Source organism: Anguilla anguilla, chromosome 4 (genome assembly GCF_013347855.1).
Source record: "Anguilla anguilla isolate fAngAng1 chromosome 4, fAngAng1.pri, whole genome shotgun sequence".
Classification (NCBI taxonomy): domain Eukaryota; kingdom Metazoa; phylum Chordata; class Actinopteri; order Anguilliformes; family Anguillidae; genus Anguilla; species Anguilla anguilla.
This window is the reverse complement of record NC_049204.1, coordinates 55,119,923-55,142,667: the sequence shown is the minus strand read 5'-3', so window position 1 is coordinate 55,142,667 and position 22,745 is coordinate 55,119,923. Positions and strand designations below refer to the sequence as shown.

The 22,745-nt window shown below is 49.4% G+C and overlaps 1 protein-coding gene across 1 annotated transcript in view; it reads left to right on the top strand.

Annotated features, from left to right (window-relative positions):
• xpr1a (xenotropic and polytropic retrovirus receptor 1a) overlaps positions 1 to 22,745 on the top strand; it is a 94,798-nt gene that overhangs the window by 62,923 nt on the left and 9,130 nt on the right. The window contains exons 6-12 of the mRNA XM_035414628.1: positions 68 to 151; positions 1,840 to 1,921; positions 2,174 to 2,379; positions 3,248 to 3,427; positions 9,541 to 9,709; positions 10,954 to 11,148; positions 22,425 to 22,591. Of these exons, the coding sequence (XP_035270519.1) occupies positions 68 to 151; positions 1,840 to 1,921; positions 2,174 to 2,379; positions 3,248 to 3,427; positions 9,541 to 9,709; positions 10,954 to 11,148; positions 22,425 to 22,591 (1,083 nt within the window). The remainder of the gene's footprint in view (positions 1 to 67; positions 152 to 1,839; positions 1,922 to 2,173; positions 2,380 to 3,247; positions 3,428 to 9,540; positions 9,710 to 10,953; positions 11,149 to 22,424; positions 22,592 to 22,745) is intronic.

The window sequence follows — 22,745 nt, the reverse complement described above, 5'->3', positions numbered from 1 at the left end:
GCTGCTTAGGATATTCGCAGGAGCAGAACTCACCCTTGACGCCCAGGCTGTGTGTGTCTGTGTGTAGGCCCTGGTGACCACCGAGCTGGAAGGGGGGGACCGCCAGAAGGCCATGAAGAGGCTGAGAGTGCCTCCGCTGGGCGCGGCGCAGGTGAGCACCTGGAGGGCCACGCCCACACCTGCTGTGCCACACTAGCGTTGTCCTGGCATTATGAATCATAGTCTCTGAAAAGATAAACACTTGTGACTGATGAGACAGCCGCAGGTGCATTTGGGACAATGAACGCAGTTCTGCAGTAATTAAGAGGAGGCGAAGAAGTGCGCAGCGTGCAGTATGCAGTATGCAGTGTGCAGTGCAGGATATGGAGATGAGCCGCTGTAGGGCTGCTTGTACGGGGGCCACCATCTCCCCAGGTTTTCAGTGGCACTGCTGTGCCCTCACTGCATGGATCCCCAACCCCTAACTGCCTCAAAGCCCCAGCCCTGCTGGGGGGGAGAGTCCCGTGTCCCGTGTCTCTCCACATATTTATGACACATTGATTTGACCCAGATCCAGAAGACTGTTGAAATCCCTCTAGCGCACAACTTGGACAGATCTTCAAGTGAAGGCTAGTGTGCCAAGCCGTGATGGTTGAAATATAAAAGAACTGGCCTTGGAGTTTAGTGATTGGAGCACTGGATTTGAACCAGTTAAGCCAAGTAAAACTCCATTCATATAAATAACGTTAGAGTATAATTTTCAAAACCTCACTGGCTATTCCATAGTCCGCCACATTCATTCATATTTTGCCTGCAGTGCCAGTGGATTATATGGGATCCTGGAGAAATAATTATGCAATCGCGTGACTTGCCCTAAATTTTTTTCTTCGCCTTACGTCAAGCTTTTTTAACTGCTGGACTGTTACTCAGTCAGAGATACAGTTAAGGCACAGCACCGTGCGAGGGGGTGCGGTGGGACAGGACGTACTTGGATCCCAACGAGAAACCATAAAGTTCGGAGCTGAGTGACGTACTACTGCCTGGCACACAGGCCCAGCTACTTGAGCAGATGAATGTCTCCCAGCATGCTCGCTTTTATAGTGCCACTTGGTTTACATTACAGAGAGTCAGTCTTGTACAGTGAGAGAGCCAATGTCCCTGCAGTGACGAGAGGGGAAGGGGCTGGTGCAGGGGATCCATTTCATTTCCCTTAATCAAGACAGTTTTTTGAAGTAAACAAAAGCAGCGTTGCCCACCTGCCGTACGGTCATGGGTTTGGGACAAACGGCAGCGCGCGTGTCTGTGAGAGGGAGCAGTGGTGTGTGTGTGAGAGGGAGCAGTGGTGTGTGTGAGAGGGAGCAGTGGCATGTCTGTGAGAGGGAGCAGTGCGCGTGTCTGTGAGAGGGAGCAGTGGCATGTCTGTGAGAGGGAGCAGTGGTGTGTCTGTGAGAGGGAGCAGTGGCGTGTCTGTGAGAGGGAGCAGTGGCGTGTCTGTGAGAGGGAGCAGTGTGCGTGTCTGTGAGAGGGAGCAGTGACGTGTCTGTGAGAGGGAGCAGTGGCGTGTCTGTGAGAGGGAGCAGTGTGCGTGTCTGTGAGAGGGAGCAGTGCGCGTGTCTGTGAGAGTGAGCAGTGGTGTGTCTGTGAGAGGGAACAGTGGCGTGTCTGTGAGAGGGAGCAGTGGCGTGTCTGTGAGAGGGAGCAGTGGCGTGTCTGTGAGAGGGAGCAGTGCGCGTGTCTGTGAGAGAGAGCAGTGTGTGATTACTGACAGGCTGCAGCCTCGTCTTGCGCTAAGCGGCGCCGCGGGTCGCGCGCTAGTGGTATCGTCTGCTCATGTCTGCTCTTTGATCATCGGGCCTCCAGCCGGCGCCAGCCTGGACCACCTTCCGCGTGGGGCTGTTCTGCGGAGTCTTCATGGTCCTGGCCGTCTCCTTCATCCTCAGAGGTAGGTCTGCTCCGTCTGCTCACAAGGGCAAATGGCACGTGCTCAGTAAGGCCAGGGCACATGCTCTGGAGACAGGGCCTTAATGTGCATGCAAACAAAGCTTCTGCTTCCATATATGGAGTCCAGTTATAACACACAAATGTGTTTTAATGTGTTATTGTTGTTCAATCTTGATGTCATGTCAGCTTTGACATGACGGGTTGGGACAGAAGATGGAATTATGGACGCTGATTACAGTGAAATCTCCTACAGGTGCGGTGTTGACGCAGCTCGGCGACCCTGAATACCGCAACAACGTGTGGCCGCTGGTGCGCGTCTACCGCGGCGGCTTCCTGCTCATCGAGTTCCTCTTCCTGCTGGGCATCAACACCTACGGGTGGCGGCAGGCTGGGGTCAACCACGTTCTCATCTTCGAGCTGAATCCCCGCAGCAACCTGTCCCACCAGCATCTGTTCGAGGTGAGCAGGGAAGGGGAGCGGCGTCAGAGTTTACAGCTGGGAGGAAGCTGTGGAGTGGACCATAGAGAGCACACACTAGAGTGGCCGGAAGGAAGAAATGGGAAATACTGACCACGGAAAGTCTTGGAAAGTGGCTGGCCTGCTGTTCTTGAAACATTAACTTTTTGAAACCAATATAGGACAGGGTCTGTCTTACTTGCTAACTCGCTATCTTGATGCAGTTTACTATGAATTCTTGTAATGCCATTTCTGATATTGATACTGTCTGGCTAGCTCGCTGGCTTGTACATTTAGCGCACTTAAAGGCACAGGTAACTGATATTCTGTGCTCAGAGTATCCACGACTGTATAAAAAAGCTCACTCAAAATACTTTGAAGTAGTGGGTATAATTTTATCCCTTCTTCAAAGTAGCCCATTTACCCTCACATATTCCTTCAAACAATAATCCTTCAGAACCTTACATTTATCCTCTAAAAATCTGTGCAAAACATAAACGTGATCTGAGTACGCAGTCCGGAGAGTTAGTAGGCGAGTGGAGGCGGTCTAATTGGCACCGACGAAGAGCATCCTAATGATGTTGACCAGGGATGGTCTGAAGAGGGCGAGAACAAGGAGTGTTTGTAGAAACCGCATGAGTGGAGGACAGAGACAGGAGGAGGTCGGCGAGAGCACTTAAAAGGATCGGGGATGTTGGGAAAGATGGCGGACAGCTTCACACATCGAAGAGACGGGATGGAAAATAAGAGCGTGTTCATAGAGAGGGGTGAGAAGGAAGGCCGCACCACAGCCAAGCCGTCTGCACGTCAGACTGCAGAATAGAACTCTCGCTAATGACAAACTGTCTGGGTTTTTCTCTTGGTCCTGTAGATCGCTGGGTTCCTGGGGGTCCTGTGGTGCATCAGCATCCTGTCCTGCCTGTACTCGGACTACACCTTCATCCCCATGCAGGTCAACCCGCTCATACTCTACGGCTTCATGCTCCTCTTCCTCATCAACCCCTTCAAGACCGGCTACTACAAGTCCCGCTTCTGGCTGCTCAAGCTGCTGGTGAGAACCCCGCCCCCCCCTCCTCCCGTGAGACGGGCTTCACTGAGCACGGTGTTCTGTGATCGCCGCTGAGCACGGTGTTCTGTGAGCGACCCTGAGCACGGTGTTCTGTGATCGCCGCTGAGCACGGTGTTCTGTGAGCGGCACTGAGCACGGTGTTCTGTGATCGCCGCTGAGCACGGTGTTCTGTGATCGCCGCTGAGCACGGTGTTCTGTGATCGCCCCTGAGCACGGTGTTCTGTGAGCGACCCTGAGCACGGTGTTCTGTGAGCGACGCTGAGCACGGTGTTCTGTGATCGCTCCTGAGCACGGTGTTCTGTGATCGCCGCTGAGCACGGTGTTCTGTGATCGCCCCTGAGCACGGTGTTCTGTGATCGCCGCTGAGCACGGTGTTCTGTGAGCGACGCTGAGCACGGTGTTCTGTGATCGCCCCTGAGCACGGTGTTCTGTGAGCGACGCTGAGCACGGTGTTCTGTGATCGCCCCTGAGCACGGTGTTCTGTGATTGCCCCTGAGCACGGTGTTCTGTGAGCGCCGCTGAGCACGGTGTTCTGTGATCGCCGCTGAGCACGGTGTTCTGTGATCGCCGCTGAGCACGGTGTTCTGTGATCGCCGCTGAGCACGGTGTTCTGTGAGCGCCCCTGAGCACGGTGTTCTGTGAGCAACCCTGAGCACGGTGTTCTGTGATCGCCGCTGAGCACGGTGTTCTGTGATCGCCCCTGAGCACGGTGTTCTGTGAGCGCCCCTGAGCACGGTGTTCTGTGATCGCCGCTGAGCACGGTGTTCTGTGATCGCCCCTGAGCACGGTGTTCTGTGATCGCCGCTGAGCACGGTGTTCTGTGATCGCCCCTGAGCACGGTGTTCTGTGATCGCCGCTGAGCACGGTGTTCTGTGATCCCCGCTGAGCGCGGTGTTCTGTGAGCGACGCTGAGCACGGTGTTCTGTGATCGCCCCTGAGCACGGTGTTCTGTGATCGCCGCTGAGCACGGTGTTCTGTGAGCGACGCTGAGCACGGTGTTCTGTGAGCGACGCTGAGCACGGTGTTCTGTGATCGCCCCTGAGCACGGTGTTCTGTGAGCAACGCTGAGCACGGTGTTCTGTGAGCGACCCTGAGCACGGTGTTCTGTGATCGCCGCTGAGCACGGTGTTCTGTGAGCGCCGCTGAGCACGGTGTTCTGTGATCGCCCCTGAGCACGGTGTTCTGTGAGCGACCCTGAGCACGGTGTTCTGTGAGCGCCGCTGAGCACGGTGTTCTGTGAGCGACGCTGAACACCCCACTGCTGCATTCTCAGCGTGTCCTCTGTGTCCACCCCGTGCTCTTTGTGTGCTTTGGGCTACTCTGTGACGTGAAAGGCGCTCTATAAATAAAATAAATAGAACTCCGGAGTGTTATTCTCGCATCCAATATGGCCATAAAAGGGAGGAATTCGTCCCACTAGCCTATGAAACTAATAGCATCGGTGGAAAGGTCAGGGCTAATGTGTCTGTCTAAATAATGTTGAGTGCAGAATATCACTAACGGTACTGAACGCCAGTCACTGACATTTCAGCTACCGTTCTGAGTATCACCGGCAGTGTTGAACAGAAATAGCGGTACGATGAACATTAACACAGCTGAACTTTAGTGACAGTGCATAATATCAGTGAAATTGAATGTTAGTAAGACCACTGAACGTGTTGCTAATGCATTTTGAATGTATCACTGTGTATTCTCAACAGTACAATCATGGGAACATATTGGTTGAAGGCTAATCCAGTTCATGACCCCCTTTTCTGGTATCTTGTTTTCATATGATATTTCCACAAAACAGGCTCCCGATCAGGTGGTGGGTGTGGGTGATATGTGGAAAGGCGGCAGGAACACAAATAGCTGGCTGTTTTTACATGTCTTTTTCCTGTGGGTTCTTGTCTGGAGTGTGCTGTGTTAGACTAGTTTGGCTCTAATTTGTAAATGTAAAAATTAGCTGTGAGGGGGCTGCTGGGTGGCTGCTCCTGTTAAGGCGCTGTTCCAATGCGTGGAGGGGCCCCACGGTTCCGCATTGTGCCAGCTATGGCTGGCAGCTTCGCAGAGGGACGCGCGGGAGGCTGTAGCGTCGCCAGGGGATGGGAGGGTTGCAATCGGCTGGGATGACAGCGTCTCGTCGTGCTCTAGCGACCCCCGCTGGTCGATCGGAGGCCCGCGGGTCTGTCTGTTGAGCTGTGCGTAAAGTGCCCTCCTCATGTCTGTGTGAGCAGTGGCGTGTTCAGAAACGTGTGCTTCAGAGAAGAATGCACTGAGCATTGTAGTGTAAGCATAGTGGGCCGTACCAAATTAGTGAGAGAACAAGGGGGGGAAAGCATTTTTTAAATGTGCTGCTTATTATTATATCGGTGCCAAGCTCACCTCCATTGAGGCTCTACGAAACCCTTCAGCTAGCTGGGCCAGCCCCAGCCACGGACTCAGAGTGCAGCCTGCGTAGCTGCTGGTCTTATTCCAGACCAGTGGGCTGGAAACGCATTGAGATGGCGGGAGAATGCAGCGAGCCGGGGACGTCGATACGCTTTTCATTTCAAACTGGGCCGATGGACCAGTTCACCACAGATCGATCTCAGCTGTGAAAGCATGTCGTGCGTGTGTCACAGGAGCAGTGGCAGCCGGTGAGAATGAAATGGGGGGGGGGGGTTTCACCTTTAAATGGATCATTGCTGTCGACCGTCGATTTTCATTGATACACTGTGAAGAGAATAATAAGCCGGATAATCAATTCAAATACAGTATGTACGTGTAGCTGTTTCTTCCAGTTAAGCTGCTTAGGCATTTGCCTGCATCCATATTTTATTTGAACCTGTGGATGACCATATTCTTCGTTCTCCGCTCCCCCTCTTTGGGTATATCAGTGACATAAAGATCTGCTTGTCTGATCTGTGCAAATTCTGCAGTTTCAGTGATCGTTAGTAGCACTGACTTTCTGAAGTTTGTTCATTAGTTTTGCAGGTTTTACTGAAAGCTAGTGCGATAGTTAAAAGAACGATTTGTCTTTTTACATGGAGTGCGTTCGTGGTAATGGTTAAATAGATTTTCTGTAAATTAATCTGATCGCTTGCAGTTTTTAATATAATGTAACAAAGGGAACAGTGTTTGAGACATTATGAGAGAACTTTAAAATCACCTGCCAATGGATCACATAGATAATTGGCACGCTTTGAGCAGGATTGTTATATTTATGCCCCAGCCCCCTCGCACCGAATCCAGCTCACGAGCTGCCACTAGCGAGAATTCATTTCAGTAAGAAGAGTGAACATCCGTCAGCATCTCTGAAGTGCAGCGCATTGAGTATTTAAGTGTATGTAAGATGGATGGGACCAGTCACCCGGAGTTACACTGGATTCCTGTTATCACACACCCTGAGGGTGCAGGATCATGTCAGTGGATCATGTGACCACACGCTCATAAAAAACCATTCACGGTAACGGTTATATTGGCTATCATCTTCCCCTGGCTGCGTGTGTGTGTGTGTGTGTTAGCTCCAAAACAAGGTTAGCTCCTTTTATTTGCTTAGGATGCGTTAGAAAGCGTTTCCCAGCAAACCGCTTCACGACTGCGTATTTAATTTCATTATTTGCTGCAGTTATCGAGTCATTACGGTTTACCGTCGTGATTCAGAGCGATGGTGCGTAACACCTGGAGCTCTGACGGTCAATAAACGCTTCTTACATTACGCGCAAATCCAGGCTCGTCCCAGAACGCCTGATTTGTGCGTGCGCACGGGGTCCGCATTAGCCCTGCTCAGATGCAGCTCCTCCGTCTTTACGCGGCTGTTTCCCTTCGTCCAATATCGGATCCGCGTCCGAGCGTCGCTGACGCGCTGCGTACCGTACACACGGCAGAGCGTAATGGAACACTGCGCCCTTCCTGCCGCTGCGGCCGCCAAGCGTGTGACCGCGCAATCATTACAGCGATAACCGCCAGTCCTCCCCACCCCCCTCGCCTCACCCCTCCCTTCTGACTGGGGCTCTGGGTGGTGGGGGGGGGGGGGGGGTACATGTATTTCTCAGTTTTCCAGGATTGAATCTTTGGAGGAAAGCAGCACTGGGTGTGTTGGCTGGGCTAGAGGCAGAGGAATGGGGGAGATGTGATTGATATGCAGAGTAATGAGTATTCGTATGTACAGCGCTGAATCGATGGGCCGTGGCATTTGCGGCGCTGGTCGGCGGCGGCGAGGCCGACACGCGTGTGCACAGACGGCCGCGCCTGTGAAATGTCAGCTGTGCCCTGCAGGCTGCGCGGCGTGTGGGCTGCGATGTTCCATCACGTCCACGCGCGTGCACGTCATCGTCATGGAGACCCCATCCGTTGGGCTCATGAGTATGCATGTTTGCACTCGGTCTCCAGCTGTTGGTCAGCCTTACCTGAGGCTAGCTGGAAGCAGTACAGTATCTGTGCCTTATGTCTGTGTTGGCCAACCCCAGATGAGGGGGTGTCCTATGTGTGTCAGATGGATTTAAGCACGCTAATCCTGCACATTGCCGTTGGCAAAAAATGTCTTTAACAAGGTCAGCTTCTTACTGTGTGCACATGGGGTTCTACTTATTTATTTACCAACAAATCTATTATAAGGTGGTAGCTGCTGAGTTCAGTCTTTAAAGATGCTCCTGGGTCATCAGTAATAGGTTTGACACCTGAATTACAGATGGCCATATTAGGTGTAATTGTACACATTGTACTGGAGAGCCAGCCCAAACCTTGTCTCTAGTCCCCACCCCATAAGAGCAACCACAGCTGTGTCCATGGTCCTCATCAATGAGAGCAGCCCCAGCTGTGTCCATGGTCCTCATCAATGAGAGCAGCCCCAGCTGTGTCCATGGTCCTCATCAATGAGAGCAGCCCCAGCTGTGTCCATGGAGCTCATCAATGAGAGCAGCCCCAGCTGTGCCCATGGTCCTCATCAATGAGAGCAGCCCCAGCTGTGTCCATGGTCCTCATCAATGAGAGCAGCCCCAGCTGTGTCCATGGTCCTCATCAATGAGAGCAGCCCCAGCTGTGTCCATGGTCCTCATCAATGAGAGCAGCCCCAGCTGTGTCCATGTTCCTCATCAATGAGAGCAGCCCCAGGTGTGTCCATGGTCCTCATCAATGAGAGCAGCCCCAGCTGTGTCCATGGTCCTCATCAATGAGAGCAGCCCCAGCTGTGTCCATGGTCCTCATCAATGAGAGCAGCCCCAGCTGTGTCCATGGTCCTCATCAATGAGAGCAGCCCCAGCTGTGTCCATGTTCCTCATCAATGAGAGCAGCCCCTGCTGTGTCCATGGTCCTCATCAATGAGAGCAGCCCCAGCTGTGTCCATGGTCCTCATCAATGAGAGTAGCCCCAGCTGTGTCCATGGTCCTCATCAATGAAAGCAGCCCCAGCTGTGTCCATGGTCCTCATCAATGAGAGCAGCCCCAGCTGTGTCCATGGAGCTCATCAATGAGAGCAGCCCCAGCTGTGTCCATGGTCCTCATCAATGAAAGCAGCCCCAGCTGTGTCCATGGACCTCATCAATGAGAGCAGCCCCAGTGCCGCTCTCCAGTTTGCAGCCCATTAGGATTTTAATGGGTTCATTCATCAGTTCATTTATGAAAATGGGAGCGCTGCAGGGCTTAACTGCTGCACATGTTCCGCTTCATTTAGAAAGCGCTATCCCTGCTTTGTCACGCCGCAGTGATGCATTGCAAATTAGTGTCAGAAAAGTGCTGTCTAACAGATGACTGTATTGCCTCGGGACAGCCTTGTGTGCTGTAATGCAGTGTGTACTGTGTGCATGGCTAGTGGGAATTATGACTCTGTAATTTGTTACCATTGTTAAGTCAGTAATAAGAAAATGTTGAAACCGAGCTAAAGGAGGGGAAAAAAGGTGTAACCAAAGTGTCCTGGATGTGGAATTGTAGAGATGAATTCTCATGCATTCTACCTGGAAATGCTCTGCACCGAGAATTATATTTCAATGAAATGAAATACTGCATAACATTCACTTTTCAGCATTAAAAAGTAGGGGCGTATTAATTGCATTTACTTATTGCTAATTCTGTAGTTCCTTGGCTACGGCATGTCTGACCTGCTGCTCCCCTCTCTCTGCCCCTCCCCTCCCCTCTCAGTTCCGTGTGTTCACAGCTCCTTTCCACCGGGTGGAGTTCGCAGACTTCTGGCTGGCAGACCAGCTCAACTCCCTGGTGTTTGTGCTGATGGACCTGGAGTACCTGGTCTGCTACTACAGCTTTGAGCTCAACTGGAACACAAAGAACGGACTGCTGCCCCACCACCAGGGTGAGCACCATCACAACACACAAGCTCTGCGTATAGCCTCATCACTACGCACTGCGTGCAACCACATCACAACACACAGACTGTGTATGGCCACATCACAACACACAGTCTCTGTATGGCCACATCACAACACACAAGCTCTGTGTAGGGCCACATCACAACACACAAGCTCTGTGTAGGGCCACATCACAACACACAGTCTCTGTGTGTGGTCACATCACAACACACAGACTGCGTATGGTCACATCACAACACACAGACTGCGTATGGTCACATCACAACACACAGGCTCTGCGTAGGGCCACATCACAACACACAGGCTGCGTATGGTCACATCACAACACACAGACTGCGTATGGTCACATCACAACACACAGACTGCGTAGGGCCACATCACAACACAGAAACATAACATATGGTCTTATACGATAGATGGGAGTTCTGTACTGTTGTACAATCCCTTGCACTTCTAAAGGAAGCCTTACATCTTTCCCAGTGTTGCTGACCAAAGCATTATTCTAAATGAATTACAGTTGGGTCGGTAAAGAGACGGTTCAGACAGCAGAAATTATGGGAACATAATCACTCTTTAATGCGGAGGAGTTCCCCAGCTTTAGCTGTGCGTGTCAGGGAAATTAGCCATTAAAGGCTCGCCCCTGCAATCTCCTCAGCTCTGCCGCGGCGCAGCAATCAGCGGCGAGGTAATTAAGTGGAAATGTTTGGGTCTGCGACCCTCGTGCTGATTAGCTGTCTGCTCGGAAAGAGCGGCAGGAAAAAGAGGAGGGGAAAGAACAACGCGTGTGCGTTTCTCAGAGCCTTGGGCCGTGCGGCTCTGACCACTGCTTGCTGTGCGCTTTTTAGTGGCCGCCAGACTCATCTCTATTTCTGTTTTCCTGCAGTTCAGGCGAAGAGCTAAAAATAATAGTACTGTGGATAATTTGGAAATGTCTCCTTCATGTGTCAAAGTCCAGAACTCCTGGAATTTTATGTTCGCTGTCAAGTGAAATGTGGAGGCTGTTTGATTTACTCACCGGTTGTGTCTGCCAAGAGACTCATAAAGGCACACAGTTTAGGAAATGAACTCCCGGTCAAGTGAACCACTATAGAGTTTAGAAAATGTTTTTTTTTCTCTCAAAGCTGTTTGGTGTGATATAAACAGGCCTGTGCGGTGTTTTGAGCTGGTGGTGGTGTCCCGTGGGTAAACGGAGCTCGTTGTTTAGGGTGTGCTCCCCGTCTCTCGCCAGGTGATGTGATGTGCCACAGCTACTCGTACGGCGTCCGCGCCATCATCCAGTGTCTGCCCGCCTGGTTCCGCTTCGTGCAGTGCCTGCGCCGTTACCGCGACACCAAGCGCGCCTTCCCTCACCTGGTCAACGCCGGCAAATACTCCACCACCTTCTTCGTGGTCACGTTCGCGGCCCTCTACAGCACTCACAGAGGTAAGCGAGCGAAGAGAGCCGCGGGGAGCCGGGCTGGGAGTCCGCTCTGAATCCCGCCTGAAATGAGTGCATGAAAAAAGTGAAATGTGAATGCAAAAGAAAACAGCTGGAATTGTGTGGTAGAGCAGGGCAGCAATAACAGATTTGTTGGAGTGGAGAGCAGTGTAGCTCAGTAACAGGTGGGAGAGAACAGTGTATCAGTGTAACAGGTGAATTATAACAGTGTAGCAGTGTAACAGGTGAATTATAAGTGTAGCAGTGTAACAGGTGAATTATAACAGTGTATCAGTGTAACAGGTGAATTATAACAGTGTAGCAGTGTAACAGGTGAATTATAACAGTGTAGCAGCGTAACAGGTGAATTATAACAGTGTAGCAGCGTAACAGGTGAATTATAACAGTGTAGCAGTGTAACAGGTGAATTATAACAGTGTAGCAGTGTAACAGGTGAATTATAACAGTGTAGCAGTGTAACAGGTGAATTATAACAGTGTATCAGTGTAACAGGTGAATTATAACAGTGTAGCAGTGTAACAGGTGAATTATAACAGTGTAGCAGTGTAACAGGTAGAGAAGAGCAGTGTAACAGTTGGAGAATAACTGTAGAAGTGTAACAGGTGGAGGGGATCGGTGTAGCAGTCTAACAAGTGGAGAATTGTGTAGCAGTGTAACAGGTGAATTGGAAGAGTGTAGCAGGTGGAGGGGAACAGTGTAGCAGTGTAACAGGTGGAGGGGAACAGTGTAGCAGTCTAACAAGTGGAGAATTGTGTAGCAGTGTAACAGGTGGAGGAGAACAGTGTAGCAGTGTAACAGGTGAATTAGTACAGTGTAGCAGGTGGAGGGGAACAGTGTACCAGTCTAACAAGTGGAGAATTGTGTAGCAGTGTAACAGGTGAACGAGTGCAGTGTAACAGTGTAACAGGTGGAAGAGAACAGTGTAGCAGTGTAACAGGTGGAAGAGAACAGTGTAGCAGTGTAACAGGTGGAAGAGAACAGTGTAGCAGTGTAACAGTTGGAGGAGAGCAGTGTAGCAGTGTAACAGGTGAATTAGAACAGTGATGCAGGTGAAGAACAGTGTAATAGATAATGTATTTCTTTTGTCCTAGTTTAGAACTGATTTAACGGACACATTCTATTGCTGGTGCGAGAAAGCAGTGAGATACAATATGCATTTCTTAAACAGGTTTTCCAAGCTGCTACTCTTTTTTAAATGAAGTGCAGTGAAGTCTTTGTGAATGTTTCAGAGAAGATTTTATAAGGGAGCTAGCTTCCTGGCCTGAGGGCACAGGATGTTGCAGTGATGTTGAGGTGGTGAAGTCTCTGATTGGCCAGATAAGCATGCTGTGATAGGCCCTGTGACCTGGTTAGCTGAGGCCAGCCCTGCGTTTGCTTCCTGCTAACCTGCAACTCGGCTGCAACACTGACTGGGATCACCAACTTTCATTCAGTGCCCCATGAACACTGCTTCTTAAAGTCACATTAGAGGCATACTATTTAGTAATTTACCTCAAAAATATGAAATAACCATGTTCAGGCATATGTATTATGCACTGGCAGTTTGTCGTTGCGCTCATTTCTGCATCCATGCTCCTCTGCCTGCTTTTCTTCTTCTAAAATGTGTTTGGAATGTTTCAGTGAATCGTTTATTTCTTTGGTAGCTTCTGTAGTGGTGGAGGTGAAGAAGCATAAGTACAGCAAAGCGAAGCGACAGGGCTCGTTCAATAACCAGTGTCAACTTTGGAATTGCTGTCTCTCAATGACGATAGCTATAAAAAAGGAGATATAAAAGTAAAAGGGATATAAAAACAGATATGAAATCTAAAATGGAGGCGAGTGAGCAAGGTTGAGGATGGCAGAGGAGTATTCTTTCATCGTAAACAGAACTGTAGCAAGGCTAAAAATCCTGCATAGTATGCCTTTAAAAAGCTGGAGCAGCACTGTTCTGTCTAATTTTGCACCTTGCAGTCTCCTATTAGGGCAATTCATAATTTATCATTAATGATACAGCCTGCTTCATGCTTTTTATGCGCATCCTTGTTTTATCCACCGAACTGTACATTTTTATATATTTCACTGGAGGAATGTAAATGTGCACAGTAGTATGTCCACAGGGAAATATTTGTTATTGGAACTGAGTTCTGTTTTTAATGAGAGATGATCGCTTGTTTGGCTTTGAGGCCCAGGTATGATATGAAGAGGGCAGTGAGGATGATGGACTATTATGACTGTACAGATATGTGAGCCATGGCTTTGAATATGAAACCTCTTTTCCTGACATGGAAGGTAACAGGATTTTAGTTTAAATGTTTTTTAAAGGCTTTTTAAATTAATTTGTTTAATCATTTCAGAAATAGGACAGCCAGTGAGAGTCATTTATTTTGCTGTTACCTAGAAGAAAAAAGTACAGTGTATCGATAATATCTGTGTCCATTTAGATGTTTCCTGGTGGTGTGAAACTGTATCCGTCCTATCTTTTCGTGTGTATGGGTGCGTGCATGTGTGTGTGTGTGCATACGTGTGTGTGTGTGTGCATGTATACGTGTGTGTGTGTGTGTGTGTGTGTGTTTGCGCGCGTGTGTGCATGTTGTGTGTGTGTGTGTGTGTTAGTGCATGTGTGCGTTTGTGTATGTTGTTGATCGAGAGAGAGATAGAGAGAGAGTTGGAGTGTGTGCACCATTGAGTGTGTGTTGGATGTGCAGAAAGACCGCAGGGTTGACCTTGGATGCAGAGCCTGTCCATTGTCAGAGAGTGAGCTCTGTGTGCATGTCAGCACTTTATCATTATGGGGATGGAAAGCACAAGAGCAGAGCAAGGAATCAACTAGCCTTTTCTTTATGACTGCGGACTGCGGACAGAGGTGGAGAAAACATTTAATCTGGAACACACAGGAGATGGAGAGAAGCCGGGATAAAGAGACTTGTCGTTACAATTCTAAGCACACCATTCTCAGCTGAAGTGTAATTATACTGACACCCAGCTTTAATCACAAAAATGGAAGAGTACAAAGGCAAAATAGCCATTTCAGAATTTGTTCCTTCATGGCTGTGGCTTTGAGGTTGCTGCTATCTCTGAAATAGATTGTTGGTGCTGTCTGCTAAAATTGATTTTTGTCCAACTCGATAAATTCAAAGTCCAGGGCTAAGCTGGCTGAGACATTTCATTATTTATATATTTCAACGTTGCTAATTCGTTCATTTCCAAATGTTAGCTCTTTAACCCCAAACTGAAGCATTTACTGGGAAACTGCTTTGCTTCAGGCTGTATTTTAAATGTCTTAATTGACATATGCACTTGCGATTTACTGTAGTGATAGTTTAATACAGATAAACTACGGACAGACGTCACTCTACACACAGATAGGCATTTAGCAGATCCACAGTTTGTTGGGAAATTGGCATGTTCTGCCTTTGATCTTCTTTTCCTCTGATGGGTTCAGTGCCCTGTGGACCCTGGCTAATGGACCCTTCTTCATTTGCTATGCTGTCTGAAGTTGCGTCAGGTCTCTCTGTTTAATGTATAGGTGAAGTTACCCAAATTACCCAAAGAGAGGCTCATCATACCATTTCCACTGGGCCTCTGAAGTGCTCTGATTTGGCTGGGCTGCAGCAGTGCCTGTGGTGGGGGTTGCTCGGTGGCTCATCCTGTTCAGGCACTGTTGTAGTGCATGGATGGGCCCTGCACGCCAGTCTGCAGGGCCCAGATTTGGCCGTGCCAGTGCTGATTGTGGCATTGCGTGGGGTGGCAGGGTTTCGGTCCCTCTCCCTGTGGGCCGGTGACCACCGCTGGTCGATTGGGTACCTTACAAGTGTCTTCCTCAGACTCGCGTCTGTCTGAGCTGGTCTTTTAAAGTGGTGGTGTAATAGGCAGCAGCTGACATGACACTTTGGAGGAGAGCACATGCTTGTCTGATCTCTACCAAATCAATAGCAGAGTTGGCGGCAATGAGCACTGATAAAATGCAATTGGGTATTTTAAATTATTTAAACAGTGACTGGTAGAAACAATATACTGGCAGTGTGAAGACCAGTTTTGCACTCTACATTCATATACATGCCTTAATTAAAAATTAAAGACCTTTGTTGACAAGTTTAATCAATATATAAAATTTTAATCAAAGTCAATAATAACTCCACTATATTACTCCTTCAGCTTCCCCTGTTCCACGCTTTTCATTATGAAGCCATGATGATATATTGCTGAGAATGAAGAAAGCTGTGGTCACATAATCGCCGATGGAATATAGCACTACATTTCTAACTTCACCTTTTTTCCTTTTGCATTTCACATTTTCTTCAACACTTTGAAGTGTTCTTGGCAATCAGCGCTGAAGCTCATTGTCACAATAAGTATTGTGGGAGTCATGAACATATGCTAATTTTATTCATAAATTGATTTGCCTCTGGTAATGAATGGTTCCGATGTGAGTTTGCGGCCTGTTTTGTTGTAATCATTCCCTGCAGTTCTGTGCCGAAGAGAAAGGCCTCTTTCAATCAGTGCTCCCTAACTCAGTGTTAAAAAACTCTTGTTCAAAGACCTGTACTGTCACATTGTGCAGAGGGCAAACCTAGTGCTGCAGGGAGATATTTAAACAGGTCTGTTGCTTGCTGTGTGTCAGGTGTGAAGCCAGGTGTAGGTCAAGAGCCGCAATGCATCGTGGGCCAGAGGAGGACTGACCTCCAAGGTGACCGGCCAAACAGATGTGGCCTGGACTTGGGATGGGGACTCAAACACTCACACGCCAGCACATGCTTTACACTATATGACCAAAAGTATCTGGACACCCCTTGGTCTGGGGCTGTTTTTCATGGTTTGGGCTAGGCCCCTTAGTTCCTGTGAAGGCTAAGCCTAAGGCAATGGCATTCTAGACAAATCTGTGCTTCCAACTTTGTGGCAACAGTTTGGGGAAGGCCCTTTCCTGTTTCAGCATGACAGTGCCCCCGGGCACACAGCGAGGTCCATATAGAAATGGTTTTGTAGAGATTGGTGTGGAAGAACTTGACTGACCTGCACAGAGCCCTGATTCAACCCCAGCCAAAACCATTGGGATCAACTGGAAAGCCAACAGCAAATGGCTGAATGGAAGCAAATTCCTGCAGCAGTGCTCCAACATCCAGTATAAAGCCTTCCCAGAAGAGGTTGTTATAGCCACAAAGGGTGGACTAACTCCATATTAATGCCCATAATTTTGGATGAGATGTTGGATGTCAGGTGTTTACATTCTTTTGGCTATGCAGTGCATGTCTCTTCATTTCACTCTTAGCCTTTGTAGAGCAGCATAGAGACTGTTGGCAGTGGTCCCGTTTTAATTTGGATGTTTGGCATCATTTTCACGATTTTTTCACTGAATTAAATGCTGCCATTGTCCACGGATTTTGGCTCTTGGCGTATGCCCTCAGTGATTATCTTCATTCCAGCACTGGCAGGGATGTAAAACGAGCCCTAGGGCGAGGGGTGCACTTCATATGTTGTTGAATTTCAGGGGGTGGGTGGGGGGGGGGATGTGACGTGTAAGTAGGGGTGTCAGGCAGGCTCTGTAGGTAAGCGACCATACAGATCGAATGCGTGCATGTTCATTGAGGGGGAGGCCTGCCACGCTCAGTTTAAGTCCAGAGACATTAGCCTGTCCATCGGTCACCTGCGCTGAGCCGGATCAATGCGGAATCCGTCGATACCGCGTATCCTTTTAAAACGCTGCCATCAAGCCACGAGAGTTTAAAAAAAAAAAAAAACAATGCAAATGTTGTCCGTGAGGAGTTGTTCCATGAAGCGGCTCAGCGGTTTGAGAGAGCAGGTGAGCTCACCGCTGCAGACAGAGCCGCGGATAGGAAAGGGTCTTCATCGTTCCTCAGGAGCCCGCTCCTGTTGTTTTTTCCCCCACATCGTTGCTTTTGGAAAGCCGCTGAGATCGCGTGGGCGTGGGCGCTTTGAGATGTCCCTCCTCCACGCAGTGGGGTGCGAGGCTGGGGAGGGACGAGGGGGGGGAAACGAAATGAGGAGAAAGATGGAGGGGGAGGGGCTTAGTCAGCTCGTATCTGACTGTCGGGAAGCCAGACGTACGTGCGTTCCGTAAGTTTGAATGTGAATGGCGGTGGGCGATGGAGACGGGGGGGGGGGGGGGAGGCTGGGGCAGTTCCAGACCGGACGCACAGAGGAACCAGACATTGACCAGAGGAGAGATTAACGCAGAGCAAGATGGTGTGTTACACAAAGCGAGAGAGATGGAGGACGATAGGATGAAGGATCAATGAAAGAGAGGGAAAGAGAGTGAGGCGGGAGGGAGGAGGGAAGGCGGGAGGGAGGGAGGGAGGGAGGGAAAGTGGACTTGCTGCTGGAGATTGAGCTGTAATTGCCTGCCCGCGGCGAACACAGCTCTGGCGCACGCGGCTGGAATAGCAATGAGCTGCCGACGGGCGTGATTTTATCAGAGAGCAGACGAAAGGCCCAGCGCCCCGGTCGCTGTGAGGCTCGCGGGCCCCCCCCCCCCCCCCCTCTGCCCGGCGGCACCACAGACAGTGCTCCATCGCTCCATCGCTCCATCGCTCCATTGCTCCATCGCTCCCGCTCCCGCCCCGGCCCGCCGTGCCACTCCTGACCCCGTCTCTGACCCCGATGACCCAGACGCACGGCTCCCCTCCCCTCTCATACGCTCCTCCGCTGTCCACTCTGGACACGAGCGGTCAGGCGGCTGTGCTGTTCTGCGTAAGAGCTTCGCTCTCAGCAGGCAGGGTTCCCACAGTCCCTGAATGTCCTTGAGAATCCTTGAAAATATTTTTATTTAATGCCATGGATAAGTCATACAAATGGGTCAGCATTCTGAAAAAAGTCAGGGACTCTTGCTAACACTAGCTTGATGTCACTTCCTCTTGCTATGCCAGTGTGACTAATATGACAGCTCACTGACTTTTACATAAATATCAGAAATCATTGGTCACTGGAGAGTGAACACAAAATATTTTGAAAGGAATGTGCCTCATAATATAGTTCTTTCTTGCAGAAGTCACGTAGGTCAAAGCAGTCCTGGTTATTGCACCAGAAACATCAATTTAAATGATCTGTTTATCCTTAAAAGGTCACCGAAAGGTCATATAAATCTGATTTGTCTGGGAAGCTTGAACATTCATTTTCCACATTCTGTCTCTTTGGGATCTACATTTAACAAGCATCAAAAAAAACACCAAACATGTCTATCGCTCCCAATCGACGCTCACCCACAACCACGCCAGTAACCAGACTGTCATATTCGCTGGCGGCATAAACAAAAACATCCCCCCGCATAATGACAGAGACTTCCTTTGTTTTTCTTGGGGATGGAGAGAGAGATAAGGTGACGGAGAGGCCGGGGGTGGGTGTTCGGGTGGGGGTGGGGGGTGTAAAACATGGGCCTGGGCTGTAGAACACGACAGCGGTAGCGCTAGATAACAGCCCTGAGACAGATGATTGCCTTTTTCCCGGGTGCTTATTACCATCGGAGCCGGGCCCGCTCTTTCAGCTCCGCTCGCCGTCGGCCTCTTAAGCGGCTCTCAACCGCTGGCTAGACGCGTCCGTTTAGAGCGCGTGACACGCGCCCCGCCGCCGCCGCCGCCGCCGCCGCTGCCTCCGCCCGCTCGCCCCGCCCCAACGCGGCGACCCGGCTCAGGGGCGCCACTGGGGGGGAGATGCAGATTAGCTCCCTGTGCGGGGATTAGTGGCTGGGGGGGGGGGGGGCTCGGTGTGGTCGTGATAATCCTCAGATTATTATCACTCCCCTAGTATGTGCGTGTTATTACCTTAGAGCGCAGTTTGATGGGCCTTGTGAGTGTTTCTCTTGTTAAATAGCATCCTACCTAATGGTAGGTAGGTAGCCTGGTGCCAAGGATTAGCTGTACTGCCATTGAATAAGCGATGACTCAATAGGCTGAAATTACTCCTTTGTACTTCAATGTATGCTTCCGCTAAATAAAGTGGTCTGTCAACTGAAACACCTAATGCCTGGTAATGGACTGATGGGAAATAATGTAAATTAATGACCCCTTCAGGCAATTCAGTTATTATGTTCAGAGAGGTGATTTTATGGGCATTGTAGAGCTTGTTTTTGTGGTCCCATTGGGCTACTTGGCAAAGCCAATTGGAGCTATTCTCTGGGTGACCAAAGCTCCACAAAGAAAAATGTGATAATATTCTTATTACTGATCAGCATGGTGGAAGTGGTTTAGAAAAATGGGTTCAAAAAAAAAAAAAATCAATTATCCTTTTACATATTACTGTGTCTGACCACTATAGCCATTGAGTTTCAATCAGAGCAGAGTCAGATTTAGTAGATGCTTAGCTATGCTAACGTAGCATGCGGATTGGCTACCGGGCTAGCGGGGAGTGAAAACCACACAGAAAAGGTATCAGTGTGGACAGATAGCTAATTGATGATTATGCTGAGAAGGTGGTGTTTGTGTTTGTTAAACACGGAGGTACAGATTGGCATGCGGGGCTGTAGCGCCAGGAGCAGGTGGCACGATCGGCGGGTGTCCCGGGCACACAGCGGTCTGACGGGGGCGCTGTGCCCCTCTCAGCGCTGGAGCTCAGGGCCCCGGATGAGTGGGGCTGTCAGGACGGGCCCAGCTTCTGGTCCTCCTCTCCTGATGTCTCAGCCCGGGGCCTGTGGAGTGAGCCAGCTGGAGAGAGGGAGGCTCTGACACTGCACAGGGCTGCTGCCTGCGCGGCACGCGCTTCCTGTCACATAGACACACTAACATACACGCACACACAGACACACTAACATACACACACACGTGCACACGCACACACAGACACAAACATACACAAACACACATATGCACACGCACACACAGACACTAACATACACACACACGTGCACACGCACACACAGACACAAACATACACACACACACAGACACAAACAGACACACGCATAGGCACGCGCACACATGCACACATGCATGCACGCATGTACACATACACACACAGACACAAACACACACATGCACACACAGGCACACGCATAGGCACGCGCACACACGCACACATGCATGCACGCATGTACACATACACACACACAAACAGACACAAATATACACAAACACACACATGCACACACAGGCACACGCATAGGCACGCATACACACGCACACATGCATGCACGCATGTGCACATACACACACACACAAGCATACACAAACACACACACACACACAAGTGCACACGCACAGACACACGCATAGGCACGCACACATGCATGCACACATGCATGCACGCATGTGCACATATACACACACAGACACAAACATACACACATACACAGTCATACACACACGCGTACACACACACACGCACGCATGCACACATACACAAACATACACACATACACAGTCATGCACACACGCACACATACACACACGCGTACACACACACACGCGCGCATGCACACATACACAAACATACACAAACACACACTGGCATGCACACACATGCACATATGCATGCATGCACGCGGACATACACACACACACACAATCGGCAATCTGAGCATGTAGCAGTACCTGCCATATTTTTGTTTTCTGTCATAAAATACACTGTTTTGGTATGAAGTGCCCAATGTGAAAGTCTCCTTGCCCTTCAATTATGAAATTGGGGCCTTTTACCATTAAGCGTTGAGTGACATCAACCTTACCCATTGAAGGGTTCGAGTTCACCCGATCTGTGCCAAGAAAGTGCAGCCTACACCATTATCTAACCCCCAGCCTTCCCTGTGGGAATATTACTGTTTTCATATTTTTTACGTATTTTATGTGGCTCATTCTGGAGATTTCCCAAGCACTGTACTGTCTGTTAATTATTTTATCAATATTGCTTGTGTGATACAGGTGGTGTACTTTGCGGTGTATAAATTTCACTGGTGAAATGTTTAGGCTGCATTGCAGTAGGAAGTGGTGAGTGTGTCGTCCAGTGACAAGCGGTAGCGTCACTTAGCGCGATCTGTCACTGCGAGCCTGCACGCCTTGTTTGTCATGGTGACAGTTGTCACAGGATTCTACAGCTCACGTCTGTCCTGTCACTATGAATAAGGTATGTGTGGGTGTTGTGTAATTAGTGTTTGAATTTGCCTGGGGGTGATCAGGCCCCAGTGGCGCACGCTCTTTAATGAAAGCAGGGGCATTTGAGCTGTGTCAGTGGCCTGAGTAAGATGTAAGCTTGTCAGAACACTGGATTACCTGTCTGAACGCTGAAGTAAATCTACCGGTGACAGATTATTACTGGATTAGGAGTGAAGATGTCTACTGTAAACCAGTGTAACCCTCCCTGTAAACGAATCTGAAAAGATATTTTAAAAATGGCTTGTGGAAAGCACTAAACAAATATTTCATAATAGCCTTCAGTCAGTGTTTGGATCTAGTGTCTGTATGGGCACATACTATGTATTCATTGTAGAATGCCTCCCTCTAGTGGATATCATGTACAATAGCATATGATAGCCCAGAAGTGCTTATCACCTTTATTAGCCATCAGGGCTCAAGCTACTGGTCAAAATACAAAATGGCCACCATGTAGTGGGTGGCAAAGGCCTAATATTTTTATTGTTGGTTTTGATGAAGCATGCAGCCATATGTTTTTAATGTTTGACTACATACAAGTAGTATACAGTGAGTGTGCTTCAATTCTAAATAATAATACCATTAAGTCACTCGGAATATTTGAGTTTCATTCTTGTAATTTCGTTCTGAAGCCAGTTATCATCCTCATGAATTTAATGGAATTATTCATTTTAAATTGCAGCTATTGATGTGTCTGTGTTGCTGTCTGATGGAATGCCTTTGCCTAAAAGGCCTCAGGACTAAAAGTACTAATTGCTTATCCCTGCCCATACATAGTCCTGCCAGTTCATCTCACTGAAAGTACTCTGTTGTACAGGCAGAATCGATCCTTATGTGCTTTCACTGAAGCAAAGCATTCATTAAGCGCTAAATCAATGACCTATTCCCAGCTGTTATCCATGTGAAATTTGTATTAGACACTAATATTAAAGTAAACAATCTAAGACTTGATTTAATGTTTGCTGCGATGCAATTTTCAGTATTGTATTTGCATTCAATAGTCATCACATGCTGTATCTTAATTCGGGGGCAGGCCTCTGTTTGAGATTCAGCTGGACGTGCGTTGAAAGTGCTTAAGCGTGGAAGTTTAGTGAAAGATTTCGCGGCCTGTTTTGGAGCGCTGGATGTGCTGCCTGAAGGCAGATCCGGGGACGGTAAAGGCCCAGACTGACGCTCTGTCTCTCCGCCTCCCAGCCCAGAGCCACGACGACGCGGAGGTCTTCTTCTACCTGCTCATCGTCTCCTCGGTGATCAGCTCCTGCTACACCCTCATCTGGGACCTGAAGATGGACTGGGGCCTGTTCGACCGCAGCGCCGGGGAGAACACCTTCCTGAGGGAGGAGATCGTCTACCCGCAGAAAGTGAGGGACCGCCCCCCGCTCCACCAGACACGCCCCCACCCTGTCACACAGTGGATCAGCCAGTCAACCGCCTCAACAGTGATGATGCTGACCGATGACACTGTCACTCTGAGCCGTAAAACAGCGCTGTCTTTCATCCTGTGCATAGCAGGCC